Below are 21,341 nucleotides of genomic sequence, written 5' to 3'. Positions count from 1 at the left end.
GTGTTGTGTTGGTGGTATAATGGTTAGGATAGCAGCCTACCGAGCACTAGGCCTGGGTTCAATTCCCAGCCAATGTATGTAAGCTGGCTTTTTAAATCCTACAATTCCCTAAGCAAGCTCATTTTTCTCTTGGATATATCATAATGGTACATGCTAGGCTGGCTTCAGCATGTAGCATTGTAGTGTGTTGTGTTGGTGGTATAATGGTTAGGATAGCAGCCTACAGAGCGGTAGGCCTGGGTTCTATTCCTGGCCAATGTGAGTTGGCTTTTGACATGCTACAGATCCTTAAGCAAGCTCATTTTTCTCTTGGATATATCATAATGGTACATGCTAGGCTGGCTTCAGCATGTAGTGTTGGTGATGGTATAGTGGTGAAGAGAGCTACCTACCACGCACTCAGACCTGGGTTCAATTCCCAGCCAAGATATGTAAGCTGGCTTTTGAAATACTACACTTCTCTGGAAGATGAGACCCTCCTCCCTCCGGGTGGAGGAAGGAAGGGAGGAGGGAGGAAGGAAGGAAGGAAGGAGATAGAAATACCTGTTATCAGGCAGAAAACAGTTTGGTGGGGAAACAAATTTGAATTCCGTAAAATTCTGTAGAATTTTACATTTTTCCGCGGAATTCCGTTTTAGGGCTACACCAATTCCGTTCCGTCATATCGGAACCGGAATCACCTAATTCCGGCCGGAATTGTGGAATCCAGCGACCATCCCTAATCAGGATGATATCATTTATTGGCGAACTATTTTTAGCACAGTGTTTCACAGAAAATTTAAGTACTTTTGATAACTCACTGTTCCTCAAAGGGGGTCACAATCTAATGCACTTGCTATGAGCCAGGACTAGTTTGTGGGGACGTCCAAATGAAGTACCAGTATGTTTTCTAGGTTTTGGGAGAAGACTATGGAAACTCACTGTCAGGAGCTGTGATACAGTGCATACAAGGGACCTTATGCAATTCACTTTATCTCCAAAGTTTTCTCTTAGAAGATAATTTTTAATCTTATGTTTCTGTTTTAACTAACTTTTCAGCAATCTGCAATTGAAAAAAAGTTAAAAGGTAGGTGAAAAAATACAGTCCAAATTGCTCTGAGTATTTTTTTGTTTGCTGGTGACATAAAAGGTATTTTATTAAGAATATTTTATATCAATAGCTCAAATGTTTTTGGGAGAGGGATGGTCAGGACAATAAATGATATAAAAACAGACCACAATGAATAGTAATATCAAATCTCATGCCTCCTGCCAACGAAGTGAAAATACTAAATAAAAATTGAAAATTGAAGAGAGTTGGCTCTTGGGTGCATGAAAAATTACAAAAACTTTATTAATGAAATCACACAACACTATCATATGGAACACTATCATATAGAAAAATCTAGAAAAAAATCTAAAATAGATAAAAAATCCCTCCGGTGAAACACTTCCTAGTGAGAATTAATGAGGCTGCAGTCCTCAATATAAACCCCCACAGGAAAAGGAGTCCAACTTTCAGATAGACAGGCCAAATACAGTGCAGCAATGATCAGAACGGTATGTGTAACAAGTTCCAGATCCACAGATATGAGTGATATCATCCAATTATTGCATGGCCTTATATATGGAAATTTCAGCTCTGTGATATTAGTAAGCCAAGCATTGATGATCCTGAAATCCTGGTTAGTAGAATGTAAACACAAGCACATATATGTTCCAAAGTTCCCCCAGTCGCAGGGAGCACATCAACAGGTGTGAATTTGCTGTGCAGTCAGCCATGCAAGTCCTGGATGTGAAGCATGGCAAAGGAATAACATCACAGTTGAATCACAAACATGTATCAATGGCAGTTCATGCATGTATCAGCAAGCCATGACAGGTGCAGTGTAGACATAACACATTGAAGTCCAGGATGTCCCCCAATCGCAGGGAAGCAAAAAGCAGATGATATGATATGCAATAAGCCAGGCAGATGTTAATGCAGAGCATGAAAAATGGATGAATGCATAGTGGATCAATGTCCATTCAAGCATGGGTTAGCAGTCCATAGTTACCATCTTAGTATCCGAATGATGATACTGCACTGAGGCCCGGTGGCTCCTATAGGTGTACTCCAGAAGGATTGAAGATGGATTAGAGGCTGTCAGGAAGGCCTGACATGTTTCGCCGCCTCTCGCGGCTTTTTCAAAGGCGGACAGCCGTACATATCAACATGCACGCCATAATGGCGTCTATATCTGCCGCCGCGTGTGTCAAAGACCCGCCCACCACCGCCCACGCACCCGCCCACGTCCACCAATGAGCAAAGGGACGCGCCGAGCGACGACACGTCGCAAGGCACGCCCCCCAGCGCAGAGCGAGGACGCGCAGGACCCACCCGCTGACACGCAAATGCGTATCAAATGCCGACCAGGAAGCGCGCAGCGCGACCCGGGAGGCATACAGAAGGTGGGGCCCAAAGCGGGGCGAGGGCGGGGGGAGGCGGGACAGAGACCTCAAACGCAGCCAAATATACATAAACCAAAATCACCATAATAACAGGTTGACCAATGGTCACATAGAACCATATGTCATGTGTTAGAACCGCTCAACTAAATGGATCCGACCTGTAAACATAAACACATATCTAGCTGTATAACACAGGAGCCTCGGACAGCCCCTGTATAGACTACAGCAGTGCCAACAACAAAGAATCATAATATGTAAAATCAGGGCGAGAGGAGCAACGGTCCACAGGAACAATATTAATGATATAGCACACTAGGGCCAATCACTAGGGGGCCCAGAGTGTGCCTTTAAACCCTTCATGCTGCAGTAGGGGAAGAACTCAAAGAGTGCCGACAAGCTAGAGCGGACATAGACTGCCCAAATAAAGACAGGGGGAAGCAACACCTCAGAGCTGGAGACAAACCAGCCTAGTCTGTTAAAAACACCCGATAATTAATACTATCATTCAAACCCTTAGGTTCAGTTGCCTTTAGATTGAAAATCCATCTGGATTCAAGTTGAATCCAGATGGATTTTCAATCTAAAGGCAACTGAACCTAAGGGTTTGAATGATAGTATTAATTATCGGGTGTTTTTAACAGACTAGGCTGGTTTGTCTCCAGCTCTGAGGTGTTGCTTCCCCCTGTCTTTATTTGGGCAGTCTATGTCCGCTCTAGCTTGTCGGCACTCTTTGAGTTCTTCCCCTACTGCAGCATGAAGGGTTTAAAGGCACACTCTGGGCCCCCTAGTGATTGGCCCTAGTGTGCTATATCATTAATATTGTTCCTGTGGACCGTTGCTCCTCTCGCCCTGATTTTACATATTATGATTCTTTGTTGTTGGCACTGCTGTAGTCTATACAGGGGCTGTCCGAGGCTCCTGTGTTATACAGCTAGATATGTGTTTATGTTTACAGGTCGGATCCATTTAGTTGAGCGGTTCTAACACATGACATATGGTTCTATGTGACCATTGGTCAACCTGTTATTATGGTGATTTTGGTTTATGTATATTTGGCTGCGTTTGAGGTCTCTGTCCCGCCTCCCCCCGCCCTCGCCCCGCTTTGGGCCCCACCTTCTGTATGCCTCCCGGGTCGCGCTGCGCGCTTCCTGGTCGGCATTTGATACGCATTTGCGTGTCAGCGGGTGGGTCCTGCGCGTCCTCGCTCTGCGCTGGGGGGCGTGCCTTGCGACGTGTCGTCGCTCGGCGCGTCCCTTTGCTCATTGGTGGACGTGGGCGGGTGCGTGGGCGGTGGTGGGCGGGTCTTTGACACACGCGGCGGCAGATATAGACGCCATTATGGCGTGCATGTTGATATGTACGGCTGTCCGCCTTTGAAAAAGCCGCGAGAGGCGGCGAAACATGTCAGGCCTTCCTGACAGCCTCTAATCCATCTTCAATCCTTCTGGAGTACACCTATAGGAGCCACCGGGCCTCAGTGCAGTATCATCATTCGGATACTAAGATGGTAACTATGGACTGCTAACCCATGCTTGAATGGACATTGATCCACTATGCATTCATCCATTTTTCATGCTCTGCATTAACATCTGCCTGGCTTATTGCATATCATATCATCTGCTTTTTGCTTCCCTGCGATTGGGGGACATCCTGGACTTCAATGTGTTATGTCTACACTGCACCTGTCATGGCTTGCTGATACATGCATGAACTGCCATTGATACATGTTTGTGATTCAACTGTGATGTTATTCCTTTGCCATGCTTCACATCCAGGACTTGCATGGCTGACTGCACAGCAAATTCACACCTGTTGATGTGCTCCCTGCGACTGGGGGAACTTTGGAACATATATGTGCTTGTGTTTACATTCTACTAACCAGGATTTCAGGATCATCAATGCTTGGCTTACTAATATCACAGAGCTGAAATTTCCATATATAAGGCCATGCAATAATTGGATGATATCACTCATATCTGTGGATCTGGAACTTGTTACACATACCGTTCTGATCATTGCTGCACTGTATTTGGCCTGTCTATCTGAAAGTTGGACTCCTTTTCCTGTGGGGGTTTATATTGAGGACTGCAGCCTCATTAATTCTCACTAGGAAGTGTTTCACCGGAGGGATTTTTTATCTATTTTAGATTTTTTTCTAGATTTTTCTATATGATAGTGTTCCATATGATAGTGTTGTGTGATTTCATTAATAAAGTTTTTGTAATTTTTCATGCACCCAAGAGCCAACTCTCTTCAATTTTCAATTTTTATTTAGTATTTTATTAAGAAGGTGTGAAAGGATCACCTAGGAGAAAACTTAGAAGAAATGTAAATTGTATGTGGTTTTTCTTAAAGCCGGTTTTACACCTGATTTGTGTGATGTGGTGCAAGTACTGCATTGCACCGCAGATATGAGGCTTGCGGTGACAGGGTCATATGCATAGGCATAGTACAGTGATATACTCACTGCTGGGCAGGAAGTACATCACTGGGATTACCGTTGGTCAACACATGAATCACAATGTGTCACCTATTGACTTGCATTACTCCAGGACTCATGCAGTAACGCACTGCAGCCTTTGCATCGGCATTGTGGCGATTTGGATACATATGCTGCGTCATATCACGTGAAGTGTGCAAGTCTACAAAGACTTCCATGGCCCTTGCAGCTGGGAAGCGGCTGAGAAGAGTACCACGGTGTGACACAGAGTGCAAGTGTGCAAGGGACCAAAAAGTGAAGCACAGCTCCGTAAAGCAAATATTTTTGTGCCTCCATGAAGACCATCATTACGGTATATTTCCTTAGTTTCATACATTGAGCTGTATCAGTATGAGCAAAATATTTGGGCCAGTGTATCTGGACTTCAGATACACAAATACATCACACATTACATGCAGCAGCAAGAAGGTATTAGAAAGAAAATAGGGGTATAAACACCAAGCATTTATGATTGCAATTTGCTTTTAAGAATTATCTATGATGTGATATCCATACATTTTCACAGTTTTATAACTGGCATTTATGTTTGTCTCGTTCCCCCCCTCCCTAACTGTGTGTTGTCCTTCAATAAAGCCGCAGGTTTGTCTTTCCCCTACCCTTACCCTACTCCCCCACCCCTCCCTTCCTGTTGCTTTGTTGAATGGTAAGTATGGGTTAAACTGTGGTACTTTGGAGGATGTGCGGATCATGGCACTTGCTGTGCACCGCACACCGGACAAGGAGCCACAGAGAGATTGAAGTGGAGCTCCTTGAGACTTGGGCTCAGAGGTTCTCCTCCGGGCCAGAGCCAAGGACCCACAGTTAAAAGCCGGCAGGGACACGTACAGCAGAGTAGACTGTACAGCAATAAAAGATACAAAACAAAGCAACAACTATCTAAAGCAAACATAAATATATTACTTTCAAGATCCTTTAAAAAAATGCATCAAGCCGGTACTCTTAGAAGAATTAAAAAACAGATCAACTCAGCTCTTTGTACTGCCTGCTATTTAAAATAATCCCAATGTAGCCTTTACAGCAGGAGGGTATTAAAGGGTGTACATGGAAATGTCCCACATGTTAAAATGGGCACAAGAGGTACCCGATAGTAAAATATCAGTAAGTTTATCAACATACTGCTATGTCCTTTTACTGTTATTAGAACGTTGGTAGCTTTACCTAACCTAACTCTCATATTACTTCCCCCTACCTACACCTAACAATAACCCCCCTAACTAAACAAAACACTAGCCCCCCAACACATAACACAACACCCCACACATACACAAACACTTACTCCTAACACAATCCCCCCCTTTATCTACTTCTAACGCTAACCTTCACCGCTATCTATCACTGCTATCCTGTCTCTCCATCGCCAAATCACATCACTCCCACAGTTAATTTGGAAACAAATTGCAGACAGCTATTGCGGATGGCAACGCAAGAAAGGATACGTGTTGCCAGGGCTGTGCAGACGCAGTGGCCTGCCGTCTCAGAGTTGCCGAAAACTAAACTAACCGCGGCGGGGGACTGAAGCATCGGTGAGTAGCTGTGCGGGCGCAAAATGGCTGCAGGGGGCTGGTAGAGCCCCAGGTAAGTGAAACCCTTTTTTTTCAGGTGACTTAACCTCCTTAACGTTAATCCAGAACCTGAGTGAGTTATATGCAGGAGCTGCTACAACTCTCTCTGTGGTATTTTTTTGTTTTGTTTTTAGGGTCTAAAAGCTTGTGAAAAAAATGCACGGCTTTTAGACCCTAAATCTGGATATAATCATAACGCCAGGGAGGTTGAAGATCCCTTTAAGCATTTGTGTTGGTGGGAAAATTGTTTCTTGTGAAGTCAACTGAATGAATAAACCATGACTTTATTTACATAGATTTTTTTAAGCAGTGGGAAAATAAAGATCAGGAATCCAAAGGGTTGATTGACTAAATGCTGGTCATTTTGCTGTGCACAGATGGCACACACCAAATTTACTGGTACTTACGGCATTTGAGCAGTGTGCTGCTGTGAGCTCCACTTTTGTACCTGGTTTACTTCAACTGAACTTAGATAAATCTGCCTGTCTCAGTTTCAGAAAACCATTTCAGGAATTGAAGACATCAACAATTATGATTAGTGGAAACTTGGTCACAGATGAATATGAGCATTTAATAAAAGTCTCCAGTACATTCTAAAACCATCTCATATTGTGTTATCACCTACTCACCACAATATCCTGAATAGAGAAGATTTCAGCTCCAGCAGAAGAAAGGCGATTAGGGAAAGTGATTTCAACATAAGATTCGTGGAGGGTGCTTGGCCCAGCATTATAAACCTTTAAATGAAAATCACAAATATAGCTTGAAAAATACATATTGTGCTTTCCATATTACTAGTACAAGCTAAAAATGATGTAACAATTTACAAGTTGCAGTCTTACAGTTTACATCTGTTAAATTAAAAAGTCCCCATTATTTGTTGTTTATCATTTAATTTAGAGGGCAGCTGTCACCCAATGGATTTGTTGAATTAGTCCCGACAGAGCACAGATGAACCCAAATTAGACAAGATTACATTATTTTCCCTGTGTTTCTTTCAATGGAGGATCTGCAGTTCTGTCATTACAAAGAAGACAGTGTACTGGATGAACCTCTCTATAGTGGATGTCAGATAATTTACTGAGCCCTTGTATTGGCACTAATAATAACTGCCTCAGGAAGTCCCTTCATCAAAAGATGCCAAAGCTGCAGGTCACTTTTTTTGTCTTGGGCCTGTCCATCCAAAATTCTCAAAAGCCTTCTGTGAAGGCACAGCATGTACACAAGACAAATGTTTATGCTAAGGGCTCTTTCACATTACATAACGTGTGCACAAACCCAATTTTGTGCCCGTGTTACGACATACTGTGTGACGTCGGGAAGTTGTGGTTCGACGCGCTGATAAGGGGCGCTAGTTCTAATTCACCCAACGGGAAAACAGCACAGGATGATTAACCTCTAGCCAACCACCCATGCACGCATCTCCACTTGGATGACGGAGCTCCGCTCCGACATCAGTCTCCCAGCGACGATCACAGTCTATTTAGTCTGTACAGCACTGTGATCTATGGCAGCATTGTATTGGGGATAATGGTGGAATGCAATCTACAAACCAGAGCAAATTCAATCAATCCAACCTTTTGTCAAGGTGAACAACAATTCTTTGTCATTGAACTTGACAAAGGACACATGCGCTAGCACTGTAATATTTGTCATTTTTCTGTCTAGTTTAAAATGTTGAATGATTTTCTCCAGTGTGCAGCATGACTGCATCTCTACTACTGCTCAGCAGTCAGGCACCCATAGGGAGAGCTGATTCTTTAACTGTTTTGATATTATGTAACAATGTTAAATTAATTCACACATTAAAAGTCACACATGCACAAGAATGTGATCTCTATTCTTCAGCTTTGAACCTTCCTATAAACTTTGTTTACTACATAACTCTATCCTTCTGTGAATTGAATTCCCTGATAAGCAGATTGAGGACTGAATGGAGATCACAATTTGTTGTGCTTGTGTAGGACTTTGACTGAATTTAGTTAACACCTCTTTCCCCATAAAATAATATTGCATGACTCTGTTTGACTGCCTTATCTGAGTGAATGTTACATTTACAATCCTTTCTGGCAAAGTCAGACTTTTCAAGGAAGGTATGAGAGAAATTCCCACATTGTATCTACTTGTCCTAATAGATTAATGAGTATTAACTATGCTCCATGCATCCTTTTGATGTTTGATTGTATTTAGTACATCCTTATGACATTAATTTATATTGGCAAAAAAATATAACATTTTGTGTCTGCCTCTACTGTCCAAATGTCTATAATATAGTACATAGTAGACACAGGCCAGGCACTATCCCATCACTGGTTTATTAGAAGACTACTCACATAGATAAACAAGTGAGATAGCGGAGGAGAGGTGGGTTACAGGGAGTCAGGGAGAAGCAGAACGGCCCACCAGCCATTTTGCATGGCTACAACGCTTTGTCGCATGCCTGTCCGGGCCCATCTCACCCTTGGCTATGTATATTCATGTGAGTGGTGTTTTCTGCAATAATACAGTGATGGGACAGTGCACTGCCTGTGTCTTCTATGTACAATATTAAAGAATTGATTTGCTCCCCTACACCAAGAGCAAGACCTGCTGGAGCTGCCAACCACTGGAGGGAAAGGTGAAACTGCATTTTGTATTGCCTTGGTAGGTTTGCTTGTCACTAATACACCTGGTTGGGTTCTGAACTTACTGCTATACTAATACGCATTGCAAATGTATATAAATTGTGTGTTTTAAGATTATGTTCAATCTAAGAAGATATTACTGAAAGCTTACTCTTTTAATCTTTTAAAATTAGATTTAAAACTTTCTGGCTAAGCTGATGGCTACTACAACTGCCGATCACTACCTGCAGCTCCCTAATTAAATTACAGCTCATCTACAACTATGTGTAATGAATAGCAACATGGCAGCGGCGGTGGATGGTGTTACCACCGCAGCTGCTTCTGATTCACTGCCTGCCAGTCTTCCCGCACCTCGGGCGTCTAGCACGCCGAGGACGAGTGTCTCTGCTGCTCACAGGGGTGCTGGGAGGAATAGTGCAGTGGCAGCGGCGGTGGATGGCGTTTCCACCGCAGCTGCTTTTGATTCTCTGCTTGCCAGTCTTCCCGCACCTCGGGGTCTAGTACGCCGGATCGGGTGTCTCTGCTGCTCACAGGGTTACATTAGCCGTCACCGTCAGGATCTTTATGCCAGGAGGAGGCGCGTCAGCTGACCGGCTGGTCGGCTGACGTCATCAGGTACGCTCGCCGCTGCTGATTGGGGTAAGTGCGGTGGGCGTGCCTCAGGGGTCTCCTCCGCTTCTTAAGCATGGCGGATTCAGTGGCAACTTGTCTGCTATTGCGAATACTTCGTGTTAGCGCTCAGACCTTAGATAGATCCGGTGTGTTTTGATCCGGGAGGAAACCGGGGATTTCACACAGTATAGGATTGAATTGATAGCCATAATTATAATCATATATTGTATTATCTGTTATGACTCTTGCTCGTTCTGACTATTCTTACTCTCAGTGATTTTGTACTTCTACCCATCTGATCTGGTTGCCGACTGTGCCTGTTATAACCTTCTTGTCTCTTCTTTCTGACTTTGTACCGTATCTGCCAGTCTGTTGCCAAACTCTGCTAGTCTGACTACTCTACTCTCACCAGAGGGGCCTATTCTCTGGTGAGGGGTTTAGTACTGTTAGTGCCCACCAGCTCCTCTGGTGAGGCATTGTCATACCTATCAGTACTATTGTTGCACCAAGCACTACACCTGTTACACCATCTGTATGTGTTGTCACGGCAGCTTCTGATATACCAGTATTATAGGTGATTCTGCAGATCACCTTATAATCAGGTATTTATCTGCATTATAGGTGATACTGCAGATCACCTAATGATCAGAATTCTGTCTCTTGCTGACACAAATTGCTACAGAACAGCAGACCAAAAAAATGTCTATGGAGGCACTGTGCAGTCAGGTTGAACTTTTGACCACGGCCGTTAACGGCTTAACCAACACGGTCAACGCTCAACAGACACAGGTCATTCAGTTGTCTGAGGTGGTGCGCACCCTTCAGGCAACTAATGCATCAGTGCCATCCCCTATTGTTACGGAGCTCAGAATGTCTCTCCTTGAAAAGTTTTCAGGGCAAAGGTCTGATTTTCAGAATTTCAGAAATCGCTGCCTTTCGTATTTTGAGTTATGACCTACATCATCAGGGTTGGAGAGTCAGAGAGTGACTTTTATTAAAACTTTATTATCTGTGGACTCGCAGACATGGGCTTACAGTCTCCCTAGTGGTCTTGAGGCCTTGGCATCGGTTCAGGAATTTTTTAAAACAATGGCGATTATATATGATGATCCCGATTTAGCAGTTACGGCTGAAAGGAAGCTCAGGACTCTCAGGCAGGGGCATAACACCGTTGAGACGTATGCTGCAGAATTTAGAAGGTGGGCTGTGTCGGCTGGATGGGGATAGTTTGCTCTTTTGGATTGTTTTTTAACGGGATTATCTGATGCAGTGGCTGATCTTATGTTAAGTCATCCAGAACCTAAGACTATTGATGATGCAATTTCATTAGCAGTCAAGATAGATCGCTGGGTTTGTTATCAATAACAAACCCGAGGTAGATTCTCAGGGAGATCCGTCTCTACCCCCTCTCCTTCTCCGTCTCCTTCTCTTCCTCGGGATGAGCTGATGCAGATCGGACATTCCAAATTGTCTAAGGTAGTGAAAATTCTGAGACGAACTGAGAGGCTCTGTTTAGAAGGGCCATGTGGTACAGAATTGTCCCAAAAAGGCGGAAAACTCTGCCGCCTAGGTGTAGCTAGAGGTACTACCCTAGGCGAGCCTGTCTTACCTCTAAATGAGAATCGTTTACTTCTCCCGTGTTCTATTACCTGGGAAGATCAAGTTTCGTCTACCCAGGCATTTATAGACTCGGGCTCAGCAGCCAATTTTATAGACTATGATTTCGCTATGAGGTTGGGAATTCCCATTGTTCCTTTGAACAGACAGATTTTTGTTACTGCAGTGGATGACTCTCCACTTCAGGGGAAACAACCTCTGTCACAGACTCCTGTATTGTTGTGTCAAGTGGGGGTACTTCATAAGGAACAGATACATTTTTTTGTGCTCAAAATGGCCACTTCCACAGTGATCCTTGGTATGCCATGGTTGCAAAAACACTCCCCTCAGATTGACTGGAGTTCCGGGCAGCTATTAAGCTGGTCCTCCTTCTGTCATCATCATTGCTTGGAGAAAGTTGCTCTTTGCATTACCAAGGTTCAAATGGAAGGATTGCCTGTACCTTACATGGAATTCACTGATGTCTTATGTCCCAAAGCGGCAGACAAACCTCCACCCCATAGAAGTTTTGACTGTCCCATTGAGTTAAGACCAGGTTGTATGCCCCCTAGAGGCCATTTATATAACCTTTCTGGGCCTGAAAAACTTGCTATGCAGGATTACATTAAGGAAAACCTGGCCAAAGGGTTTATTCGTCATTCTCAGTCTCCGGCCAGAGCAGGGTTCTTTTTTTCCAGTGTTACCACCGCACCTGCTGCCGATCATTCACTGCCTGCCAGTCTTCCCGCACCTCAGGCGTCTAGCATGCCGAGGACGAGTGTCTTTGCTGCTCGCAAGGGTGCTGGGAGGAATAGTGCTGTGGCAGCGGCGGTGGATGGCGTTTCCACCGCAGCTGCTTCTGATTCGCTGCCTGCCAGTCTTCCCGCACCAGGAACACCACCTGTAGCAGTCAAGCGGTTAATGATTTAACACATGTAGAGACAGTTACCTGCAGAATTCATGAAGATAAACAATTTAGACACAGACAAACACAGAACATTTATATTGCGCTTTTCTCCTGGCGAACTCAAAGCGTCAGAGCAGCAGCCACTAGGGTGCACTCTATAGGCAGTAGCAGTGTTAGGGAGGCTTGCCCAAGGTCTCCTACGAATAGGTAGTACTTTTAAGTAAAAGGCTGGTTTAGCAACACAAAACTTGCTTTATCAAAAAGAAGATTTAAATAAATTATATAGAGTTGATCTTAAAGCTATAATAGGTTATGTGCCATTTGGAAGTATTCAAGAGTAGAAATGTTTAATATTTCAAGCCCTGAAAGCACAAATAACCCCTAAACTGCACAAGCATGAAGTATGTTGTGAAATGAATGCACATTATGTGAAATCAGGCATAGAACACATATGGTTTTCAATATACATGATGCAAAACATCTCTAAATGTCTGGCATACCAAACCAGTATTATATTCATGGGCCTGTATTCAATCACACAAAACAATTCAATGAATCTGCTAATAAATCAAGCAACAACATTGTTATCAAGCTATTTGTCATGTAGCAATAAAGATGTCAGTGACAGTGTTTCATATTATAGGGGGCTTAAGGGTGCAGTGGACTTGATAAGCAGTTCCTGTTAAAACAATCTAAATTATAATGTCTAAAAAATGTAATCATATTTACATACTTAGCAGACAGACAAAAATACAGCCTCCATTCATCTTATTCTTTAGGATCCTCCAATCCCATCAATAATCTACAATGAAGACTGTGCAAATTCTTGGGAACAACCTGGATCACCTATTTACATGATAACCAAATAAACTTACTTATGTTGTGACCCTATGATTACATTAGTCATGAGAGTGATTAAATATGTATTTTTCTAAATGCAAGCAACACTTTTCATTAATTAGTAGGTGAGTCCAGATAACACTCACTTACATTATTACCTGAACCAATTATTAAACAGCTATGAGGCCCCAGTAGTGTTTTGCCTGTCTTTCCTCCCTTTTTCTCTATTTACATAGCTTGTATGCTCAGTGAAGCATATACACTTAAATGATGCTCTGCAGTGCTCTGAGTGCTGATGGTGATAGAATGCCTACACCTCTGCCACCCTCTAGTGTCCTCAGACACCATATAACATCAGCTTTGGTTATCTGAATTAAGATACACTGTAAGGGCAGGTTCACATGAGTGACTGCCATTGATCAATGCAATGAATCAAATTTTCAGAGATGCATGTAGCTGCTAGCGTTGGCTGCATTCACAGTTCTGTAGCACCCTAAGGGTTCAAAATGTGACAAATCGATGGGAAATTATGCCAAATGCTTTTCTGCTTGGTGAAATGAGGTGCCAGCAACCAGCTGTGTGAACAAGCCCTTGGATTCTATGCATTTTCCAGTCACAGCGGGAAAAAAATATTTATTTAGTGGTGTTAAAAATTATTAGCTAAGATGGTCACTTCTGGACAAATTTACCAGTTTTTGAAGGTTACTCCATCTGGAAATGATGGCTTTTAGAGTGGTCTGCCGCAGTCTCAGGGTTTTAGAGATTGCTTTGTAACCCAATCCTGGCTTATACATTTCAGGAGACTTCTTTATTTGGTCCTCTGGAATCTATTTTGATGGAGGTAATGCGTGTTCCTTACTGTGAACTTTTAGGTAACATCTCATATCTGGAAAGGTTCTATTTAAGTTATGACTAGATTCAGTAGGGTTGTCAGCAAACAAGCTAGGATTTTTCTAGTCTCATTTTATCCAATATCATTGTCAATGATATCAAGTCTGGATCTATATTTCATTGGGTTTCTAAGGGGGCTAGTCATTTTTCACATAGTACATTGGTGTTGGTGAACTTTGTTTTTTCACCAAACACATATCAAGCTCTCTGAATCTTTTAATCAGTTGGTTATGGTATTTTTGCAATTGTATCAAATGTCTGCTCAAGAAGTTGGGTCCAGGTGGGTGGATAAAATTGAATTGGAACCCATTTATGGGGGGAAGGGGTGCCAGGCAAAAAGTGACGATCAGAAAAAGAGCTCCACATTTGTGTTCTTCAGTTTTCAAAACCTGATCTCCACTTGAATAACATCTATAGGTGGAAGCTAGTCTTTTTTGTTAACAAAACTGCAGAGAAAATCATCTATAGTAGCTGAGTCTGGAGTACAGTTTGTTCAGTACGTTGTGATCACTTTCCATCACTGTTCATCCCCTACCCCTATAAAGGCAGCACATATCAGAGAGGAGTGATCATGGGAGTTTGTAAGCAGGCTGATATGAGCTGCAAATGTTTAACTGCAGTTTCTGTATGTGGCTGGATAAGACAGAAGAAATCACTTGTGTTTAGAATATAAAACTGGATTCAAAATCATGGATCTACTACACAGCCACTTTAAAGTTGTGTACGCAGACTAAATATGTGTTTTTGTATGCAGCAAAAATCTCTTCTTTTTCACTATTTACAACCTGATTGCCACTTTTAGAATACCAAATTAATGAAAGTGGGAACAGATTTAAATGTAACAGGGATCAAAATTATTGCTGCATCAACCCTAAAGGTTTAGTTGCTATTAAAACTGGTATTCATAAAGCATTACCTCATGCGGTAATGCTGAAAACAGCAGACTTTACTGAGCACTTAGCAAAGTGTTAATTCATAAAGGCTGTTACCACATGAGAAGCTGACATTACCGACCAGAGAGATAAATTACCGACTTGGCTGTAGTTAACGCCAACAGATGTCAGTAAAATGTCAGCAAATGCCAATTCATAAAGCCTTCAACAAGCGGTAAGCCTGACGGTAGTTACCGACACCTCTAGTGAGGCGTTAACAAGTTACCGACAGCTCTGATGAATGCAAAGTGCAGAGAGCCGAAGTCTGTTTAAGTCATCTGTGGAGAGAGCCAGAGAGCCGTCTGTGTGAGTCATTTGAGCAGGCAGGGAAAGACTATGTGAGTCATCTGTCTGAGTCATCTGAGTGAGTCATTTTTGCAGAGAGCCGTCTGTGCGAGTCAGAGTAAGTCTTTGCAAGTCATCTGAGTGAGTCATTTTTGCAGAGAGCCGTCTGTGCGAGTCATTTCTGCAGGGCAAAAGAGAGAATCGCCACACTGCTCTACTTTACCGCTCAAGGGGCTGCGGTAATTTACCGACCTCCAACAGCAGCTAGGGAAATCTTTATGAATTAGCACACAGACTGGGAAAATACCGAGTGCGGTATTTTCCCGACAAGATTTTTTTTATTGCACTGCTGTTTATGAATCGAGGCCAAAGTGTATAAAGCAAAATTAATAAGTAAAACCCTAAATGTTTCAAGTCCTTGCTCAGGCACAATTTATGTTACTGCACGTCAAAAAAGTGCAGTTAGAAATAAGAAAAAAAATGTATTAAAAAAAAAACTTAAGACAAAATCATTTTTGGAAGTTAAAAATCTAAAGCTTAGGCTAGATTCACAGTGATCAGTTGCATAATGCAAGCGGTAAAATGTGTGTGAACTGCAATGAAGACCAGATATAGACTGTAATACAAAGTCTGCATGCAGCGAGTTAGAATAAAGTGATCAGTAACAATGCAGTACTGTGAACATCCCGATAGAATTGTATGGGCAGTGAGTTGACATGCAGAATTATTATACATCGCAGCTGAGCACTGTGAACTAGCCCTTAGACTACAACCTGTGGTGGCCATGTCTGCACCACTAACAGCCTGCTGCTTCCTCAGACTGCCTCCCTCCCTTACAGATTCCTTAGTTTTCTAGCTCATGTGCAGGGCCGCCATCAGAAATTTTTGGGCCCCTCACACATCATCAGGCCTGGGCCCCCCTCCCTGGGCCCTCCCACTGGTTGCTGTGCCACCCCACTAGCCACCCCACATCCTGCGGCGAAAAATGTGCATGCATCCGACACTGAAGAAAGCTGCATGCACAGCGTGATGCAGCAAAAAGTGGGTGTGACCATGGCATGTTGAGGGTGGAGCCAAATACTAGCAAAATACAGGTAGTCCCCGGTTAACAAATGAGATAGGGACTTGTAGGTCCGTTCTTCTCCTTTATCTGTTCTCTTTTGCCCCCCCCTTTTCTTCCTGTGCCTCTTTTGTCCCCCTCTGTCTCCCCTCAGTTTGTGCCTCTTTTGTGTCCCTCTGTGTGACCTCATGTTACAGTCTCATCTCTTTTCTCTCTGTGCCTCTTTTGTCCTCCTATGTTACCTCTTGTCCCCTTCTGTCCCAGCTCATCCCCCTGCCCTAGCCAGGAATAGGTGCCCCCAGTATAGGTATGCAGGTATAGGTCCCCCAGTATAGGTAGCCAGATATAGGTTCCCCCAGTATAAGTAGCCAGCTATACGTGGTGCCCCAGTATAGGTAGCCTGGTGTAGATGCCCCCAGTATAGGTAGCATGGTAGAGCTGGTGCCCCATTATAGGCCCGCAAGATACAGGTGCCTCCTGTATAGATATTCAACTATAGGTGTTTCCCCGGTATAGGTGGCCTGGTATAGTTGCACCCAGCATAGGTAGCCTGGTATGGGTGGTGCAACAGTATAGGTTAGCCAGGTGCAGGTGCTCCCAGTATAGGTAGCAAGCTATAGGCGCCCCAGTATAAGTAGCCAAGTATAGGTGGTGCCCCAGTATAGGTAGCCAGGTATAAGTGGTGCCCTAGTATAGGTAGCTAGGTATAGGTGGAGTGCTGGAACGTGGTGTGCTGGTTAGTGAGCCACAGGCCCGCAGACAGCACATACGGCCCTTCCAGCGCTTTGGGGGGCCCAGGGCCCCCAGAATCCCTGGGCCTCTCACTGCAGTGTCAGTTGTCCCCCCCCTGATGGCTGCCCTGCTCATGTGTCTCCACCAATGATGTGTGTGACATCAGGAGGTGGTGCTAACTGTGATCCAAAGCCATGGCTGCCTAGTGACTAAAAGCCACTCCATTAGAAGTCTGTCATGGAGGATTCAGTAGGAATCACATTTGTCACCGGTCTATGAGGGAAGGTGGGAGTGAGGATGGAGAAAAAACTGCTTGTCTGCATTATGTACACTGCATAATAAAAAGAACTAATCCATAATTGTGGTTGAGTTTAGGTCAAATCTGCTTTCAAGATTGAGAAAAACAGCCAAACTTCACATTTTTATGTTGTAAAAATCTAATATTTTTGCAATATACCGGTAATATTAATTAATTAACTCATTTCTATGATGCAATTACAAAACACAAATGCATGAACTAGCACTTTAAGTAGTTTTGTGAGCCTCAAAAATAATCAGACCTTAAAAGTGAAGTTGAGAGGTTGAAAGTCACATTCCAAATCTTGAAGCTGAATGAAGTTGGAGGAGTCAACTGTATCACCATAAACAAATGAGGAAGGAGACACTGTCCTGTAAACATAATGAAAAATAACTTAATTTTATTAAGTTTTTAGTTTATACAGCGAAATATAGCAAATGCTTCCCTGCTTGTTCCTGAATTAACAGGAAAATATTCATAAAGGTAATAAGTGATAATAAGCAGATTGCCATAAACATGCTATTTCTGCAGAAATAACAGTACTTCTTTGCTAATTGCCATATTGAGAAAAGTACCAATCAGCTGATCCCTGGATGCTGATCACAACCATCAATTTATGTTACAAATTAAAAAAAAAGGAGACATGGCTGGCATTACAAATAACCGATAGTTATTCACTTAAACTTACGGGGTTCGCGATTGCGGAGAACCGCAAACTTTTCCGGAAGTTCGGTTCACCCCCATAGAGCATCATCAGGGTCAACTTTGACCCTCTACATCACAGTCAGCAGGCACATTGTAACCAATCAGGCTACACCTATACCTACCTGCTACCTGTTGTTCACTGTGCACCCACGCAGTGTCACTGTGCCTGTCCGGTACCTGTCTGTGTGTGACAGTTGCACATTGTAATACTCATCACTGCATATACCTACTATCTGTTGTTCACTTCAGTGCACCCATCCACCCACCTACGTGAGCGCACACAGTGTCACTGTGCCTGTCCGATACCTGTCTGTGTGTGACAGGTGCACATTGTAATACCCATCAGGAGGAGGCGGAGGAGGAGGCGGCGGCAGAAGAACAACTGCAGCAGGCGTCGCAGGGCGCTTGTGCTGCTCAACGTTTTCGTGGTATTGTTCGTGGCTGGGGGGAGGATGAGGGCTTACCTGACGTCACCGAGGAAGAGCAAGAGGAGATGGATAGTACGTTTGGATCAAACTTTGTGCAGATGGCATTTTTCACGCTAGTAGACCCTCGGTATAGGCACAAAGTGGAGGACATGTTACCAACCCACCTGAAGGCAGAAAGGTTGCAGCATATGCAGAACAAGTTGGCAACTATGGTTTACAATGTGTTTAAGAGTGATGTCACAGCACAACGCAATAAAGGTACCACTGCCAGTAATCCTCCTCCGATGTCCACGCAGGCAAGGACAGGACGCTCCAGTGATCTCATGGTGATGTCAGACATGCGGACATTCTTTAGTCCAACGCCTCGCCTTAGCACTTCCGAATCCACCCTCCTCCAACACCTGGACCGGCAGGTAGCTGACTACCTGGCCTTAAGTGTGGATGTAGACACTGTGAGCAGCGATGAACCCTTGGACTACTGGGTGAGCTGGCTTGACCTGTGGCCAGAGCTGTCCCAATTGGCCATCCAACTTCTGTCTTGCCCTGCCTCAAGCATCCTATCAGAAAGGACCTTCAGCGCAGCTGGAGGCATTGTCACTGAGAAGAGAAGTCACCTAAGTCACAAAAGTTTTCAGTACCTCACCTTTATCAAAATTAATGAGGCACGGATCCCGGAGGGCTACTGCCCGCCCCAAGACTAAGTCAATCCCCACACACAGCATCTCTGCCTGCACGCCATGTGACTGCCTGCCACAAGACTAAGTCGCTCCCCACACAGCACCTCTGCCCGCAGGCCGCTTGACTGCCTTCTCCGCCACCACCAACAGGGTCCAGGGCTCCAGGTGCATTCCTGAATTTTTAAGGCCGCTGCTAGCAGTGGCCGCTATAATCATTTTTCTGGTGCGTGTACATGCCTGCCTAATTTTTCTGGCTGCAGTGCAGCTGCAACAACAAAATAAAAGGCATGTACATGTGTTAATTCCCCTTCGTGATCATTACCTTGCCGCAGTGAAGGGGCTTGCGTATCACAATGAAGCAATGACCGCCAGCTATATGAGTGTCTCGGGGGGGAAGGGGGGCACACGCAAGATAATAAGGTCGTTGCTTAATTGTAAACAGACCAAATTTGATCAGCTGGAATATCACTGTTCTGTCATTCAGCTACCTCAGCCCGGCGACCATATGGGCTGGAAAGCCGCCATCACCTGCACTCTCGTTATGGTGCGCACCAGTCCAGCACAGCCGTCACTACACAAACAGCTGTTTGCAGTCACTGCATACCTTTCACTGCATCTGTGACTGCACATTGTATTATACCTGGCAGTCAGTGCATACCTTTCACTTGAATGGATGGCAGACTTGCCCTCCATAACAGATTCTCATTACAGGTAGTAAAGTCGATCAGTGTCATATATAGCAGGGCCTAGAAAGTCCTCCTATATTGTTATTTTTGGTCACTACCTCGGGACGTGCATGCCATGCCTGCTGCCTTCCTTGGATGTGTTGCAGCCGTTCCTGCTCCTTTGCCCACAGCGTGCCTGCTGCCTTCCTTGGATGTGTGGTGGTGGTAGCCGTTTCTTAGGCTCCCACTCTGGACCAGAATCGAACCAGGATTCCCCGGCCATTACCCATGGTCACCATGCTACTGAGAAAGTGCCATCGAAAGTTTCACACAGTTGAATGAATGGCAGACTTGCCCTCCATAACAGATTCTTGATAAAGGCAAGTGGTGTCATCTCTGGCACACAGCGCTGGGTCAAGGGTCCATCTGACCACAGATGCCTGGTCTGCAAAGCACGGTCAGGGCAGGTACATTACTTATACAGCAAATGGGTCCTTACTTGGATGTGTGGTGGTGGTAGCCGGTTCTCAGGCTTCCACTCTGGACAGGAATCGAACCCTGATTCCCTGGCCATTACCCGTGGTCACTCACAATGGCAGACTTGCCCTCCATAACAGATTCTTGTTACAGGTACTGAAGAGCAAGCAGAAAATTTTATGTAAAAAAAATAGATGTAAGCTTTAACTAGAGTGACCAGATTTTTGTAGGCTCAACCTGGGACGGGGGGAATTGGGGGGGGGGCAAACATGTCAGTACAAGATAAACGCACTGCGGGCAAACATGTCAGTACAAAATACACGCAATGCGGCCAAACATGTCAGTACAAGATAAACGCACTGCGGGCAAACATGTCAGTACAAAATACACGCAATGCGGCCAAACATGTCAGTACAAGATAAACGCACTGCGGGCAAACATGTCAGTACAAAATACACGGAATGCGGCCAAACATGTCAGTACAAGATAAATGCACTGCGGGCAAACATGTCAGTACAAAATACACGCAATGCGGCCAAACACTTCACCTGCAAGAAAAAGCATTTACTCACCTGGCAGAAGACGTCCCCTCATGCAGCCGGCCTCTGGTGCCTCAGGTGCAGCTCCCCCTGGCCTGGACGATCTTCAATCTCCCGCTCAGCCTCTCACAGGCAGAGCAGGGCTACGGCAACATGGTGTCCGGAGGCGGAGCCCTGTACTGGAGACAAATAGTCTCCAATACAGGGCTCCGCCTCCGGGCGCCATCTTCCCGTAGCCCTGCTCTGCCTGTGCCTGCCGGAGGAGAACATTGCAGGCTGGAGCGGGGCTGCGGGGAATGAACTAGCGCAGCGTCTAGTAGACGCTGCGGCTAGTTCATTGTACGGTGGCCAGAGTCCCGAGGCCGGGACGTCCCGCTGCTAAAAGCGGGACGTTTCCCGGGACCTCATGCAGCCTGGGACAGCGCCCCCCGAAGGCGGGACGCGTCCCGGGTAAAGCGAGATGTATGGTCACCGTACTTTAACAATGGTAGAGAAAAAACCATTGAAAGCTGATAAGGCAATCAGACATGATATCGCTGAGGAAGAGCAATCTCGCCATGGTGCGCACCAGTCCAGCACGG

The 21,341-nt window shown here is 44.6% G+C and overlaps 1 protein-coding gene across 1 annotated transcript in view; it reads right to left on the bottom strand.

The window, feature by feature from the left end:
• The window catches only part of ITGA9 (integrin subunit alpha 9), a 565,489-nt gene that overhangs the window by 123,115 nt on the left and 421,033 nt on the right, over positions 1-21,341 (bottom strand). Inside the window, exons 22-23 of the mRNA XM_068236571.1 lie at positions 17,532-17,640; positions 7,122-7,229 (exon numbers count right to left, since the gene is read on the bottom strand). Of these exons, the coding sequence (XP_068092672.1) occupies positions 7,122-7,229; positions 17,532-17,640 (217 nt within the window). The remainder of the gene's footprint in view (positions 1-7,121; positions 7,230-17,531; positions 17,641-21,341) is intronic.

This window comes from Hyperolius riggenbachi, chromosome 5, assembly GCF_040937935.1.
Source record: "Hyperolius riggenbachi isolate aHypRig1 chromosome 5, aHypRig1.pri, whole genome shotgun sequence".
Lineage (NCBI taxonomy): Eukaryota > Metazoa > Chordata > Amphibia > Anura > Hyperoliidae > Hyperolius > Hyperolius riggenbachi.
The sequence above is the reverse complement of the archived record's forward strand: the minus strand, read 5'-3'. Positions and strand labels throughout refer to the sequence as shown.